At 50.1% G+C, this 15,666-nt stretch overlaps 2 protein-coding genes across 2 annotated transcripts in view; one reads left to right on the top strand and one right to left on the bottom strand.

Annotated features, from left to right (window-relative positions):
- Positions 1–6,605: 6,605 nt before the first annotated feature.
- On the top strand, positions 6,606–8,672 carry ENHO (energy homeostasis associated). Its single transcript, XM_055301722.1, has 2 exons — positions 6,606–6,901; positions 7,864–8,672. The coding sequence occupies exon 2, from the start codon at positions 8,021–8,023 to the stop codon at positions 8,249–8,251; it is 231 nt and encodes a 76-aa protein (XP_055157697.1). The 5' UTR covers positions 6,606–6,901; positions 7,864–8,020; the 3' UTR covers positions 8,252–8,672.
- Positions 8,664–15,666, bottom strand: part of DNAI1 (dynein axonemal intermediate chain 1) — a 61,410-nt gene continuing 54,407 nt past the window's right edge. The window contains exons 17-20 of the mRNA XM_055301500.1: positions 14,626–14,774; positions 14,418–14,517; positions 12,051–12,236; positions 8,664–9,028 (exon numbers count right to left, since the gene is read on the bottom strand). Of these exons, the coding sequence (XP_055157475.1) occupies positions 8,930–9,028; positions 12,051–12,236; positions 14,418–14,517; positions 14,626–14,774 (534 nt within the window). The 3' untranslated portion in view covers positions 8,664–8,929. The remainder of the gene's footprint in view (positions 9,029–12,050; positions 12,237–14,417; positions 14,518–14,625; positions 14,775–15,666) is intronic.

Raw genomic sequence — 15,666 nt, forward strand, 5'->3', positions numbered from 1 at the left:
TCCCAGGAAGCCGGAAGGCAAGGTTAGAGGGATTGAAAGTGCCCCTTTTAGCATTATGAAAAACGGAGCTAAAAGAGAGAAATTGCTTCAAGAGCTTGCACAGGTTCTGCATTTTCGTGGCAAACCGAAGAATTCAGAGAGCATGATTCTACAAATTTCTAGTATTGATTATGGTAGTAGAAATATGTTGTATTCACAGATGTCCTTCACCTTTTTTAAAAAAGATTGTTGTATGTATGTATGTATGTATGTATGTATGTATGTATGTATTTGAGAGAGAAAGCAAGAGACAGAACATGAGTTGGGGGGGGGAGAAGCAGAGGGAGAGGGAGAAGCAGGTCCCTCACTGAGCAGGGGGCTCAATCCTAGGACTCTGGGATCCTGGGATTATGACCCGAGCCGAAGGCAGATACTTAACCAACTGAGCCACCCCTGTCCCTCACCCTTTAGTTTTCCTATATGGGAAAATTCACATTTTAAAATCCAGTCTCCTTAGTACTAAAGTCAGAACTAATATTTCCAGCATCTTATGTAGTTTGCTTATAGGCATGCTACTTGCCCCCATGTGACACTTTGATTTGGAAGTGAGCCATACAAGTGGAGTAAATATCACTAAAGTTCAATATTTGTCATTCTCCTTTCCTTCTGAGCACCAGGAGGATTGCACTTCTCTTGTCTCTTGATGTTAGGTATGCCCATGAGATTTGTTATGATTGATACAATGTGAACAGAAGCCAGTGTACATTTTTCCTCACCCTCTTCTACTACAGCAAACGCTGAAGGTTCCTATCAAGAAAGTGGCATCAGGGTGCCTGGCTGCCTCAGTCCGTAGACCAAGTGATTCTTGATCTTGGGGTTGTAGGTTCAACTCCTACACATTGGGCATAGAGATTTACTTAACAAAAATCTGAAAGGAGAGGATCCCTGGGTGGCTCAGCAGCTTAGCTCCTGCCTTCAACCCAGGGCATTATCCTGGAGTCCTGGGATCAAATCCCACATTGGGCTCCCTGCATGGAGCCTGCTTCTCTCTCTCTCTCTCTCTCTCTCTCTGTGTGTGTGTGTGTATCTTTCATGAATAAATAAATAAAATCTTTAAAAAAAATCTGAAAGGGAGGGAGGGAGAGAGGGAGGGAAAAGAGAGAAAGAAAGAAACAGACATCATCATAAGATGGTGAAACCTCCATCATCCTAGATCACTGAGTGATCACAGAGGGCAGACTCCTCCCCCCCCCCCCCCACTTCACCCATGCCAGAACTGTGGTATGAGCAAGAAATACATCTTTGTTACTTTAAGCCAGTAAGATCTGGGGGTTGTTTGTGACCACTGTCACCTACCTAATTCTGACTGATAGAGGAAGGAAGTAGGCTGGACATAAGACTTTAGTTTCTGCTATTGCTGGTAGTACAAGTGTCCACTTTTTGGAGGTGGTAGTGGTAACTGGTGGTTTCCTAGTGGTTGCAAAATTGAGTTCTTACCGCAGAAGTGCTACAGAGCTTGTAAAGTTGGCAGTGAAATTCAACTTTTGGTACTTAGTATTTGGAGTGGCAGTGGCTGTGGTTTTCTCATCAGGTTGTGTGGTATGGTTTGAGTGTTGTTCCTAGAAACTGAGCCTCAAACTAATTTCCTCAGTCCTCCTAACATTTCTGAGTTAAATAATATCTTTTAACAAATCCCTTTTCTGTTTTAACTACCCAGGGTGGATTCTATTGTTTGTGAAAAAGAACTATGATGAAATTACTATATTTAATAAATCTCATGTTTCCATCAATTCAAGAGGCAATTTATTTTATGAACTACAGTTGACCTTCAACACAGGTTTGAACTGTACATGTCCACTTATATGTGGATTTTTTAAATAGTAGTATAAATGTATTTTCTCTTACAATTTTTTTTTAAAGATTTTATTTATTCCTGAGAGAGAGAGAGGCAGAGACACAGGCAGAAGGAGAAACAGGCTCCGTGTAGGGAGCCTGACGTGGGACTCAGCTAAACCGCTGAGCCACCCGGGCAGCCCTACAATTTTCTTCTTAACATTTTTTTCTCTAGCTTTATTATAAAAATACATTATATAATGCATAAACAAAATATGTGTTAATCAACTGTTTATGTTATCAGTAAGGCTTCTGGTCAACAGTAGACTATTAGTAGTTAAGTTCTGGAGGAGTCAGAAGTTACACATGGAGGGTGCCTGGCTGGCTCAGTGGGAAATGCATGTGACTCTTGATCCTGGAGTTTTGAGTTCAAGCCCCACACTGAGTGTAGAGATTACTATAAAAAAAATAAATTTTTTTTTAAAGCTATACATGGATTTCTGGCTGTGCAGGGGCTGGTGCCCCTAACTCCTGCATTGCACAGGGGTCAACTGCACTAGGGAAAAGAGGCTAAAAAACTATTACATGCCATTAATTGTAAGACTATATTCTGATTTAAGAGTCATTAAACTAGGGGAAAAAATGTGCTTTAGAATGAATAAGTTAATAGCAAAAGGAATTCTCCCCCAGATGAAACTGACAGCTGACTATGATTTTAAAAGAACTGTATCAGGGCCCGGTGGTGCAGCGGTTTAGCATCGCCTGCAGCCCAGGGCGTGATCCTGGAGACCCTGGATCGAGTCCCACGTCAGGCTCTGCATGGAGCCTGCTTCTCCCTCTGCCTGTGTCTCTGCCTCTCTCTCTCTCTGTGTGTGTCTCTATGAATGAATAAATAAAATCTTTAAAAAATAATAATTTAATAAAAATAAAAGAACTGTATCATCTGGGAGGAAAATAAAATCACACCCAAACCTCATAAATGCAGAGATCTGTGATTGCTCAATCCCAGGATCCCTAAAACACCACCAGAAAGTGTAGTGCTAATCAGTACAGTGCCCCACAGAGAAATCCTCCATAATTATGCTCTCAGAACACTGGAAAAGGGATCACATCCTTGTGGGCAGAACCTGGGACAACCAGATTGGCTGACTGAGAAACTGTAGCCAGAGAAGTGAGTCAACAAACAGATGCCATGAGATTTACTGGTCCCATCATTTTCATTGTCATTCAGGGCCAAAGAATATATGATGCTCTGGATTACTGACCACTCTACAGTGCCTTTTTAAAATTTATTCTTTATTTCTTCCATCTCTAGACATCAGGAGTTTGGGGATTGTTTTTGGGAAGAGGTGGTGGTGGTGGTGGTGGTTTAAAGGTAGCTCAGGATCCCTGGGTAGCTCAGCAGTTTAGCGCCTGCCTTTGGCCCAGGGTGCGATCCTGGAGTCCCGGGATTGAGTCCCGCGTCAGGCTCCCTGCATGGAGCCTGCTTCTCCCTCTGCTTGTGTCTCTGCCTCTCTCTGTCTGTCTGTCTGTCTGTCTCTGTCTATCATGAATAAATAAATAAAATCTTTTAAAAAAAATAAAATAAAGGTAGCTCAAAGGCATTTCAAACAAAGGTAATGAGATTATTAGAAACCATATTCACACCGTATAGAAACCTGACTGCAGCACGAAGGGACATTACCCAGAGAACTTATATATGAAGAACCGTGGTCCTATGATATAACCTCCAGAAATAGCAGCTGGATGTGTCATTGAGCTGCCTTCCATTGAGTGGAATGGCTAGAATATGTAGGTGAGGATATTTTTTTGAAATCAAATATATAGAGGAAAATAATGTGTGTGTGTGTTGGGCAAACAAGGGGTGGACTACACTGTACACCTGTAATTCTGCATCCTCTGTTCTCCTGGGACCCCCCTCCATCCCATATCCCCCACCTAGTGTTGATGGGGTTCTCATGTGAGCCACATTAGGCAATTTGAGCTTCAACCATCCCTTGACTACAGCTGATGAGTCCAGTGTTAAGCATCGACTAGGCGGAGCCAATCAGAGTATTTCCTGAAGAATTTGCAAAGTGCAACTAAGAAAAAGAAGCCAGTGTCTTGTTGGATGCCTAGACAATAAGATTTTTAAGCTTTGGGATTGTCTGAAGTGATGTTTTTCACTATGTGGACCAGAAAAACATTAGAAGCCAGTCTGGGGGTGGGGATGATAGGGGCTGGGCAGCGCAGGGGAAAGAAATGAAGGAACCTGGCAGAAAGTAACAGAGAGGAGAGAGGTGGCAAGAGATTCTAATGGCTTTTGTGTCCATTAGTTCCAGTTATTCCTTAGGCATCCCTGTCTTTAGGTTTTAGTCTAATTATAAATGTTTTGTTTTTTGCTTAAACCAGTTCTTACTCTCCTTTGGAGAGCTCATCCACTTTTTGTTTGGTTTTGTTTTAGTGAGAGAAATGGAGGGAGGGAGGGAGGAAGGGAGGGGGTGGGGAGAGACAGATGGAGAGGGGGAGAGAGCATCCTAAGCAGGTTCCATACCCAGTGCAGAGCCTGATGTGGGGCTTGATGTGGGCTCGATCTCACGGCCCTAGATCATGACCTGAGAGGAAATCAAGAGTCAGACCCTCAACCTACTGAGCCACACAGACACCTGGCTTATCCACTTTTCTGATTTGACTATTACTAATTTACTGATAACCCACTAATTTACTGATAACCCACTGATAAATGTTGTCTTCAGCCTGAAACTCAGACCTACTTATCCAACTGCCTATGGGATACCTTGGCTTGAGTGTCCAACTGGTACCTCAAACCTAGCATATCTAAAACAGAAGTCATCATCCTCCACCTCCCCCACACACCATCCCAAGCCCCTGCTGAAACACCCCTTCTCTTGTGTTTTCTATCTCAGTAAATGGCATCACAGTATCCCTGGTCACCAACCTGGAAGTTATCCCAGACTTTCCCCTCCCTCTTACTTCCCATATCCTATAGGTCTAAGTCTCTAAGTCCTACCAATTATAATCCCCAAATATCCTCAGTGCTCTCTTCTCTCCAATCCTCTTCCTCTACATCATTTCAGTCCTTTGTCATTACTCCTTGTCTTCACTCTCAATTGCCTTCAGTCTCTCCTTTCACCCAGCAGCCCAAATCATCCCTCTAATTTTTGGATATGACCACATTTACTCCTCTGCTCAAAATATTTCAGTGGCTCCCCACTGTTTCCAGGACAAAATCTGAACTCCTGCAGCTGGGTCACAAATTCACTCACATTACACTCAGATGTGCAACAACATAAGTCTCCTCTCTTTCCTAGAACTGATTTGATCTTGCTCACAATACCCCACCCTGCTGGGTAACAGGGGCAGGGGAACTAAAATTAATCCATTCCGGTAAAATCAGTAGGGTCCAAAAATTTATTTTAGACAGTCTGTAAGTATGACTCAGTCTTTCAGCTTATCTTACCCTTCCCTTTCTTGTTTTCGAGGTGGCATTTGGTTTTATAGGAATCTCATGTGAATTCTGTGTCATTGAGGGAAAGGGTCTCTTAGCCATATGGTTCTTGGGGTTATGTCAGTCGGCATTTGCTGAGATGTGGTGGGTCGTGAAAAAACGAGTTGGTGAATTACAACCCTGAGAGGTAGCTGTTACTAAAACAACTTTAGAAATAAGGGAGCTGAGGCTAAAAGAGGGTGAATAACTTGCTCAAGGTCACAAAGTTTGTTAAGTGGCAGAACCAGAAATCAATACCTCCCTAATTCTGGAAGGTACTTGGATCTGTGGCTAGAATTCCACAGATGCTTATTGAGAGCTCTGAGAGTCTTCACCGTATACCTTTAGGGATGTGCTCATCCATGGAGAATATGTAGAGTAGGATGAGAAAAAGGTCCAGTCCAGAACACTTAGGAATCATTGACCTATGAGGTAGGGTAGGAAGACCTACCTGACAGCTTCTGCCTGAACTGGTCTTCCTCTTAGGAGAGATTCTAGGATGGAGAGTCATGCCTGGTCCTGCTCCAGCCAGGCCTGAGTGAGCTCTCGGAATACCCCATTACTCTCAGTCCTAGCTTCTCCCACAACGCAGCAAAGCACAAACCTGAGAGCAATACTGCGTGGGAACTCAGTGAATATGCCCAAGAACTTGTGTTGGCAGGGCGGCTCACACTTCCTGGGGCCAGGGAATGCAGAGCCACCTACGGACCCTCTAAAGTGGGGATGCAGAGTCCACCCCAGCTGAGAGTGGTTGTGCATAAGTCTAGGGGTCTTCCAAGATGAGGACTTCGGATCTCCTCCTAGATGTGGGGACCCAAGGCCTTCCTCCTTGGATGATGCGGGCAGAGGCAGATATGGAGGGGCAGTCTCCTCACGTATACGGTGCAGAGGCCTTTCTCAGAGATTGTATGTGCAACTCTTCCAGGTGCTGAAGGTGCAAGAAATCTCCGCAAGCAGGTGGGCCTCGTTCCCACCCCCTTCCCTCAGAGGGATCCAGACCTAGTAGCCCCTCCAGTCTTTTTCCCGCCCCCACCCCACTCCTGCATCACCCGCGAGCCAGTCCCCACCCCAGAGTGCGACCAATCGCCCGGGAGCCTGGCGCAGCCAGCCAATTGAATGACGGCAGCGCCGCGGGGATGGCTCCACCCCGCACAGGCCGCCGGCCGCCGGCCTCCCGGGAAGCTAGGTTCTCCGCTGTTTCTGCTGCCTGCCGAGCCCAGCCGAGCCCAGCCGAACATAGCCGAACGCAGCCGAACGCAGCCGAGCCTAGCCGAGCCCCGCGCCGGGCCGCAGCCGCCGCCCGAACGCCGCCGAGCGAGCGAGCGAGCCGCCGCGGCCGCGGAGGAGGCGCCGCCCCAGGGGGAGGAGGTGCCGGCTCGCCGCAGACCGCCCGCGGCAGAGGCCGCCCGGGTCGCGCCGCGGCGGGAGCGGCCGGCGGAGGCTGCGCGGCCGAGGGGGAGGGCCGGGGGAGGGGACAGCGCCCCTGCCCGCCTCCAGCCCCCCCCCCCCCCGCCCCGCGCCCGCAGGCTCCCGAGTCTCAGTCGGCGCCCAGCATCCCGCTGCCCCGGACCCTCCCGCGGGCGCGCACCGGGCTCAACTCAGGTAAGGGGGGCCCTCCCCCCATGGGCACGGGGGCTGAGAACCAGAGACAGCGATACAGAGACCCAGACTCACATGGAGACATAGAGGCACAGCCGCGGAGAAAGAGACACAAAGACAGAGACACGAGACTCGCAGAACTACAGAGACAGACCCCACGGAGAAGGGGCGAGAGACACGTCCACGGGGACAGAGTGACACACAGCAAGGAAGAAAGAGACCGAGAGATACAAAAGACCCATACACACAGAGACCGATACAGAGATACACAGAGATAGACTGAGAAAAGAGAGACTCAGAGCACACGGAGACAAATATAAAGAGAGCCACATAGCTGCACGAACATAGAGGTGGGTATGCAGAGGCAGAGGCACACATCTAGGCGAGAGAACGAAAGACTAAGAACCAGCCACACAGACACAACTGACCTGGAGAGACAGTCCCACAGAGAGCACACCTAGGTACACAGCCTTGGATACACAGACCCATACATGCCTGCCAGGGCCTCCACAAAGTTCCCTCTGTCTGAGCTGGCACCTCTGGAGGTCTCTGGGGCTGGCTGGCTGGCGTCCTGAGAAGGGGGAGGTGCCCAGGCCACACCAGCGGTAGTCACAATCCCCATCCTCTAAGGCCTTGGGCTTCCTCAGCCTCATCCACTCACACAGTGCTTTTGAGAGCTGGAAGCTTGGTGGGCAGGGCCAGGCCATGCCCACTGGTTCTAAGGAGGTAAGATATGGGCTGTCGACTCAGCTTCCCCACTGTGGCTGCACCCCCATCCAGGTGCCCAGAGCCAGGCCGGAGGATGGGGGCATTGGCTCTATGGGGTATTTAGAACTGCTGGGACCCAGAGTCCTCTGCCAGGGAAGCCAGAGATGTGGGGAAGGACTCTCTTTTATACCCCTTTCCTCCTAGGCCTCACCGTATCCCTTCTCCCTCACTACCCTTTCCTCTGCTCTCTGCCACAGGCTCAGGACTGCAGGTGGACATCTCCACTGCCCAGGAGTCATTGTGTGGACAGGACAGCCTCTGTGGAAGGCCAGCTATACTGGAGTTCTGCCTCGGCATGGGCCTTGCCATCGAGCCAGCCCCGTGGTCTGTGCTGGTCTGAGGGTGCTGCCTGTCATGGGGGCAGCCATCTCCCAAGGGGCCCTCATTGCCATCGTCTGCAATGGCCTCGTAGGCTTCCTGCTGCTGCTGCTCTGGGTCATTCTCTGCTGGGCCTGCCATTCCCGCTCTGCGGACATCGACTCTCTTTCGGAATCCAGTCCCAACTCCAGCCCTGGCCCCTGTCCTGAGAAGGCACCCCCGCCCCAAAAGCCCAGCCATGAAGGCAGCTACCTGCTGCAGCCCTGAAGGCCCCTCGCCTCGCCTGGAGTCTGGGGCCTAAGTCTGCCCCACCCAAAGCCTGGGATCAGGATCCCAGGGTCTAGCCAGTCTGGGGTCCAGAACCCAGAGTCCAGCCTGTCTGGAGCTGGACCTAGCAGCCCAGAGTCTAGCCAGTCTGGCTCCACGAGGGGCTCCAGTGGCCCTTAGTAGACAGGCCTGGGGTGGGGGTTCATGAGTTGGTGCTAGGGCCAGGGCCATCTCGACTCTGCTCCATACCGAGGGCCAGGGACTGGGTCCACCTCTCCCTAGGCCAATTGCCTCCAGGCCCTTGAGGTTGGGGAAGCAAACTGGAATCCATGGCAATAATGGGAGGGTGTCCAGGCTGGGCCCCTCCTTGGGTCCTCCCACTGTTTGCAGGATAATAAATGGAACTATGGCTCTACCCTGAGATTTCCTCCTCTTCCTGGGGGCCCTGCGGTAGCAAATTAAAGGTGTGGGGTGAGCGTCCAAACACAAGTTTATTTGTGCAAAGTAGGACAGGATAATGGTTGAGGGGTGAGGTGCTGGGACCAGGGCTGAAACAGAGTGCTGATGGTAGATGCTAGGACCTGATCAGGGGTGGGGTCACAAACTGGGTGCTAAGGCTGGGCTTGGGTACCTCAGTCAGGAGTTACAAGTACTGGGTTCGAAAAATGAGACAGGGACTCAGGTCTTGGTTTTCACTTCCCTCACCAGGTTCAGCAGTTTATCCAATTTTGCGATTTCCACAGCTGGACCCTTCTGTACCTCCTGCCCCTTCTTTTCCTGGGGACGGGGGAAGTACATGTAGGTGAGGAATGGTGAGGGACAGGCCACTTTTCTCTGGGTCCCAGCTCTGCCTCCTCTGCATACCATGCCCCAGCTTTGTCCCGCCTCTCTCCCCACCAGTTAGATTTTGGATCCCTGCCTCTCCCCATCCTCATGGGGTTCTTCCCCAACTCAGGTTAGGAGACCTGGGCCCAGCTGGGGCCTCCGAGAAGCATCCAGTCTGGCTCTGAATCTTGAGTCAACAAAAAGACTTGATTCTGGGAGGAGGGGCAGAAGGTATCTACCCACTAACCCTCAGAGGAACTAGCCTTTCGGGCTCGGGAGAGCTGTAGCTCTCGGGGAGAGATAAGGCCTCTGACTGTTGGGACCACCTTTCCCACAGGAGGGTCCTTGGCTGAGGCCTAACAAAGAGCTAAGAGATGTGGGTTTGCAGAGGGAGAAGTGTGGACAAAGCCACAGGTGCCCTTACCTAGTACCAAAACTTTCAGGTCAGGTTGGGAGTGGGGGACATTTGGGGGTCAGGCCTGCTGTATCAGACATACTCAGGGTAGAGGAGGGTTTCAAAGACCCAGGAGGGCAGATGAAATATCCCATGTGATTCCAGATATCCTTAGCCAGGACTGGCCCTCAGAAAAGCAGATCCTAAATTTATGACCCTCACCCTGGCCTACAGGGCATTCTAATGCCCTGAGAAAACGAGAATTGGGACACTACAATATGTGTCACTCACCGGCCCCAAGAGCTCCATGGCAGACTAGCACCAGCACCACTCCCATCCTCCCTTCTGTCCAGGCAGCGGGATATGGGCTATGCTGGGGCAGCTGCCATTTCCTGCCTTCCCTCTGCTCCAGAGTCCCCCCTCCCCCTGCCTCCCCTGCCCTCTCTGCCACCTGTGCCCACTGCTCACTGGCACCTGCTCCAGCCTTGCCTGCTGAGAGCCCAGCTTGGGTCTGGCCTGGGCTGTGAGGAAGTGAGAGAGTGCATGGCCAGCAGGCCCCTTCCTGGTCCCATCCTGGCTGCTGACACCATGAGGAGCTCAGATTTCCTCCTGGTGTGACCACTGCACCTGCTCCCAAATCTGTCTCCCCCTCCCCTTGTGGCCCAGTGCCTTTGCCACTACCCGACTGACTCACCTCTACACTCTTTAGGCAGAGAACAAAGAGGTCTTTTCCTTTAACTACCCTCCCTTCCAAATCAAGTTAGTGCTTTCTTCTTGGCCTCACCCCATCCCCCAGGAGTTGTGGGTCCTGGCTTTTAGTTCCAGCTTTGTCATTAATTCCCTATATGGCTTTGGGCAAGTCTCTTGCCTTTCTGGGCTCAGTTTCCCATCTATACTGTAGTTAGGGAAAGACAGTCTGACCTTTGACAAGCTGTCTTCTGACACCAGTTAGGGGTGGTTTCAGGTCAGGAAGTTGGGCCTCTGTGGCCAAACCCTCCTGGGAAGGGCAGGGGGATTGCGGCCGGTAGAGGAGGGGTATTGGGGATGTCCAGAGGACTTCCTATTGCACAAATCACTTGGTTACTGACAGGATCAGATGAGAATTTCACGAGAACCTTAAATCTACCAAAGCACTAGCCCCCAGCTGTCACCCACTCAAGTCCTCTGCTCCCCTGGTACCCACATCCTCAGGTCTTCAGAGATAGAGGTCCCCAGATACACAGAGCCCAGCTGTCTTAGCTTTGGCTGACCCTCAGTCTGAGAGGAGTTGGGACTGTGAGAGATCCTCGCCTTCCTGGGTCAGAGTGGGCAGGGCAAGCCCCCACCCAGATCTACCACCCTCCAGGTGTGATGGCTGTACCCTTGCCCCAAAGGGGAACCGCCATCCATTCCACTGGGCTGTCCAGCTCAAGCCTAGGTCTCTTTCCTCACTAAATCAAGAGCAGATTTTATCTGTTCCACAAATTGTGCTGTTTCCTTCCCCCTCCTTGAGGCCAACTAGCTGGGCTCAACAAAGAGCTTCAGAGCATGCCCAACCACCCCATTCCACCCCACCCCACCCTACCCCACCCTACCCTATCCTCCCCTCCCCCCCACCCCCAGCCCAGTATAGCCTATAGGCCACAGCTGCAGGCGCTTAGCTGCCTTTGAGTATTTATAGCCAAGTCAACCCCCTCCCCCAGCTGGCTACAATTACAGGCCCGGCCAAACTCCCAGCTCTTGTCTCCTGGTCATGGTGGGGAATAGACTAGGCAGGTACCAGGGGGATGCTGCAGGGATCCCTGCTTTGGTAAGGGTACAGGAGGGCAGGTATCAGTAGTTGAAAGAGACAGGGCCCTGCCTTTACCTCAAGAGGTGTAGTCATCAGGGCAACTTGGCCCAGCTCTGATCCTGGCCCAGAACCAGGCAGAAAGCAAATTCTCTATCTTCTCTTAGCACCCAAATAGGCAGGACTCGACTCTGGGTTCTTGGGCTCTGGATTCGAAGGCCTGAATTCTTATGTCTGAATCAGGACTCTTGAGATACAGACTTTGAGGTGCTGGCTCTGAGCTCCATAGCTGTTTTCAGGGCCTTTGCACTCTGGCAGGGTCTCCAGTACAAATCCCAGAAAGGAGCCAGAGCTCACAGGAAGGACTGCCTAGCTGCTGACCTTATCCTCTTTTTCTTTTCACATTCTTCCCTGTGTGGGTCCACAGCTCCCAGCTTAGGGACCACTGGAGCTGAGGCCCTGGGTAAGCCCACCCAAGCCCCCTTTCTGAGTAACCTGGGTCTACACCAAATAAGCCAATGATGTCTATGTGCTTCCCCAGGCTTTGGATCCATGGAGTCACCTGCTTACTGGATGTCTCCACCCAGAAGCTCCACAGGTAACTTAGCTTCAGCATGGCAAAGCTGATCTCATCATCTCTCCACAAACCTGCTTCTCCTGTGCTCCTTATTTGGGTAATGACACCACCATTACCCTGGGTTTTTTAAGCTAGAAAGCTGGGAACCACCCCCGGGGCTCTTCCTCTTCCTCTTTACCCCCACCATCTTGGAGACTTTATTTCCTACAGCAGCCCAAACTACCCAAGCTTGTACCTTCGGCATCTTGCGCAAGTTGGGTGAGAGCTTGAGGCAAATGACGTGACCACGGTCATCACCCACAATGATGATGGGGTGGATGGGATTGAACTGCACGTGGGTGATCTTGTTCTTCTTTTTGGTCACCACGGGCTGGCTGCAGATGGCCTCATACTTGTTGATGGACAAGTCAAATACATGGGTCTGTGGAGAGATGGGTGTCAGCACACTCAAGGCTAGCGCCTGTCCCCCACCTCAGAAGAACTAGCACAAGTGCTTTCTGGGGAAGCACACCAGAAGCCTAGCACACTGGAGCTGGAGGCAGTGGGAGAGGGGATTTGTGTCTCTGATCATGTTTTTTTTTTTTTTCCTGTGGTTGAGGGAATGAGCATAAAAAGCTTAGAAGAAAATTTAAGTCTATGCAGAATTAACAATAATAGCAACTACCATTTATTGAACACTTATTATATACTAGACTCTAGGCAAGCATGTTACGTAGTTGTATAACCTAATAATCCTCACAGACGCTCTATAAGGTAGGTTCTGCTATTATCCCCATTTTATAAACGAGAGCTAGAGGCTCTAGGGCTAACTTGCCATTAAGAGGCATATGCAAGGTGCTCAGACAAGTGGTTAATCATATTTTTACCATTCCCTGAGCCCAAACCATTAGTAACTCTTTTTTTTTTTTTCCATTAGTAACTCTTGCCTGGACAATGGTGGCAATGTCCTGACGGATCTTTCTACTTCCACTCTTGCCCCTCTACCATCCATCTTCCATGCAGCCACTAGACTTATCTTTAAACAATCTAAAATCCTCCAGCAGTTTCCCTTGGCAGTATACATAAAATCCAGATTCCTTATTCCGAATTCTCTACTCTCCACTGCTAGAGCTCTTCTTCCCTTTGCTTCCTAGACCCAGGCATACTTGCTTGCCTGTCCCTGAAACCCCTTCAAGCTCATTCTCACCTCAGGGCATTTGTACTAGCTATTCCCTCTGTCTGGAATGCCTCTCCCCATCTTCACATAGCTGGTTGTTGTCATTCAGCTCTCAGCTTGAATGTCACCTCTTGGAGAAGCTTTCCTTGACCATGCTAAGAGATCACCTGGTCTTTTTCTTTTACATAACTCCCTTTCTCTTTTTTTTATAAAATATAATAGCTTTATTGAGATATAATTCACATACAAAAACATTTACCACTTAAAGTATACAATTCTTGGTTTCGGGTATATTCACAGTTATGCAACCATCACCACAACCGATTTTAGAGCATTTTTCTCATCCCAAAAGAACCCTTGTACCATTAACAGTCACTTCCTATGTCCTCCCACACCCACGCCCCTAGGCAACCACAAATCTACCCTCTGTCTCCATAGTTTTGTCTATTCTCAACATATAAAAATGGGATCCTACAATGTGTGGTCTTTTGTGACTGACTTCTTATGCTAGCGTGTTTTCAAGTTCACCCATGTTGTAGCATGTATCCAATACTTCATTCCTTGTTTTTGCTGATTAATAATCCTTTTAGATATACCATACTTTGTTTATCTATTCATCCGTCAATGGACATTTGGGTCGTTCCACTTTTTGGTTATTATGAATGATGCTGCTATGAACGCTGTGTACATACATACTCCTCTGCTCATCTCTTCCTAGTACTTAACTCTAATTTTGTTGTTGCTTTGTGTCCCTTTTCCTTCACAAGAATGTGAGCTCTGCAGGGACCTGAATCGCCAGGCCCTGGTCTGCTGCTGGGCACCCTTGTTGGCCCTTAGTAAACATCTGTTTGGCAAAAGGGTGACTGATGTTAGGGTGATGCCTTAAACTATAGTCTTTCCTTGAGTGGGTGCCTCTCAGGTTTTATCAAGGTCCATAAGGAAAAATGGATTTGTTTCCAAGAATTTCCTCAAAAAATGTCTGTCTCTGAGCTTTTACCCAATCTCAGTGTTGCACAGACCTCTTCCCATCTTCCTTCTCATCTTCCTGCCTCAGACTCAGTTTGCACACTCCCAGGGATAAGGACCTTGCTACCTTTTAGACAGTATTTCAATCACACATAAACTCTGGCTTGGAAGTTTTGCCCTCCCATCCTGTAGCTCTGTCCCCAGAGCCATCAGGGAAGATAGCTGCTCCTCCTGGCATCTTATCCCCCAGTGTGTTCTGTCCTTCATGATGAACAGCCCCATTCTCTCCTCAAGGCCTCAGGGGATAAATGATTCCTCTTTTGACAGGGCCCTGGGTGGCCTAGCCCTTGAGAATACGGAGTTCTTAGGTCTCAGCTCTCAGCTTCCCCTACCTGCTTAGAGCACTGCATGGGCTCTCTAGGAGGGAGACCCTAAGATACCTCATGCCATCTCTAGTAGGGGTCAGCAGGGGGCACTCACCTTCCCATTGGTGGTGACTGCCGCAAACACGGTAGAGGAGTATGGTGCCCAGGCCACATCACCCACAGCTGAATTTAGATCATAGATGAACATTGGGGTCCTGCAGTGGTAGAGGGATGGAAAGTTCACCACACAGAGGGCTCACAGTTCTGGAGCCCCACAGGCCCCAGCCCAGGGTGGCGCCTGAGGGAGGGCACGTCTCTCTCACTTGATGGTGTGGTCCCAGATCTTCACTGTCCAGTCGGAGCTGCAGGACATGAAGACCTTGGTGTGGTATGGGCTCCAGGACACAGCATCCACCGCCATGTTGTGGGCATCATAGGTGTCGAGGAATTTGCTGGAGTAGGATTTAGAGCACTGGGGCAAGGGTGAGGGTGGTGGGGGGATCAGGAATCAGGAACAAGAGAGAGGTCAGCAGCCACCACTTCCCTGGGGGGCCTGGAGAGTCAGAACCTAAGACTCCTCTCCTGTCCCTACATCAGCTGAGCTGGGGCTGGGCTGCTGGCTTCTCTCCTTGGTGCCCTCAACACAAGCAGAGCCGAAGGAGGGACTGAATGGGTTGGGAGTTTCCCTGGAGGGTGAGAGACAGTGTGTAGTCTGCCCAGAGAATTCCAGGCCAAGTTGAAAAAGCCTTCTCTCCCGGAGTCAAGGCAGAACAGGTCTGGGGGCCCTGGGAGAGGTGTGGCCTAGCTTGTGTCCAGACCAAAGCCTATGGGCAGACAGACAGAGCCCTGGGTCCACTCACAGCCCACATTTAGAATCCTTGCAATAGTGAGAAACATCCCACGTTGCCCAGGTAAGAGCAGGCACAGAGCCAGGAGCAAGTCCCAATCTTATGATTTCCCATGGGTTTCTGGCCCAGACCAGCATGCCCCTCCCTCTCCCTCCAAGAGACTGTGTGACTGACTAGTCTCCTCCCTCCTGCCTCTCCCACGCTGCCTTTAGGACCTTGTCGAGGGGGGTGGGGACCTCTTTTGCATTCAGACCAGCTCTTGCGGGCCTCAGGGCCTCCTGGGAGGCTGCCTGTAATTAACATTCTGAGTCTTTTGAGCCTAAGAAAAGCATGCAGCAGAGCTATTTCTGGATGGATGGAGGTTCAGAAGGATGTTCACCTACTAACACTGGGACCTTGCAGAAACTGGCCATGAAGTTCCATCCTACTGGCTGGAACATACCCAAGATCCAGAGAAAAATTTTCTTGTTACCCAGCCTTTAAAGCTCAGCTCAAGTTCAGATCTCCTCCAGGAAG

This window comes from Nyctereutes procyonoides, unplaced genomic scaffold, assembly GCF_905146905.1.
Source record: "Nyctereutes procyonoides isolate TBG_1078 unplaced genomic scaffold, NYPRO_anot_genome, whole genome shotgun sequence".
NCBI lineage: Eukaryota > Metazoa > Chordata > Mammalia > Carnivora > Canidae > Nyctereutes > Nyctereutes procyonoides.

Excerpts from the sequence above, each read along its gene's own strand:
- ENHO (XM_055301722.1), top strand. The coding sequence starts at position 8,021 with ATGGGGGCAGCCATCTCCCAAGGGGCCCTCATTGCCATCGTCTGCAAT.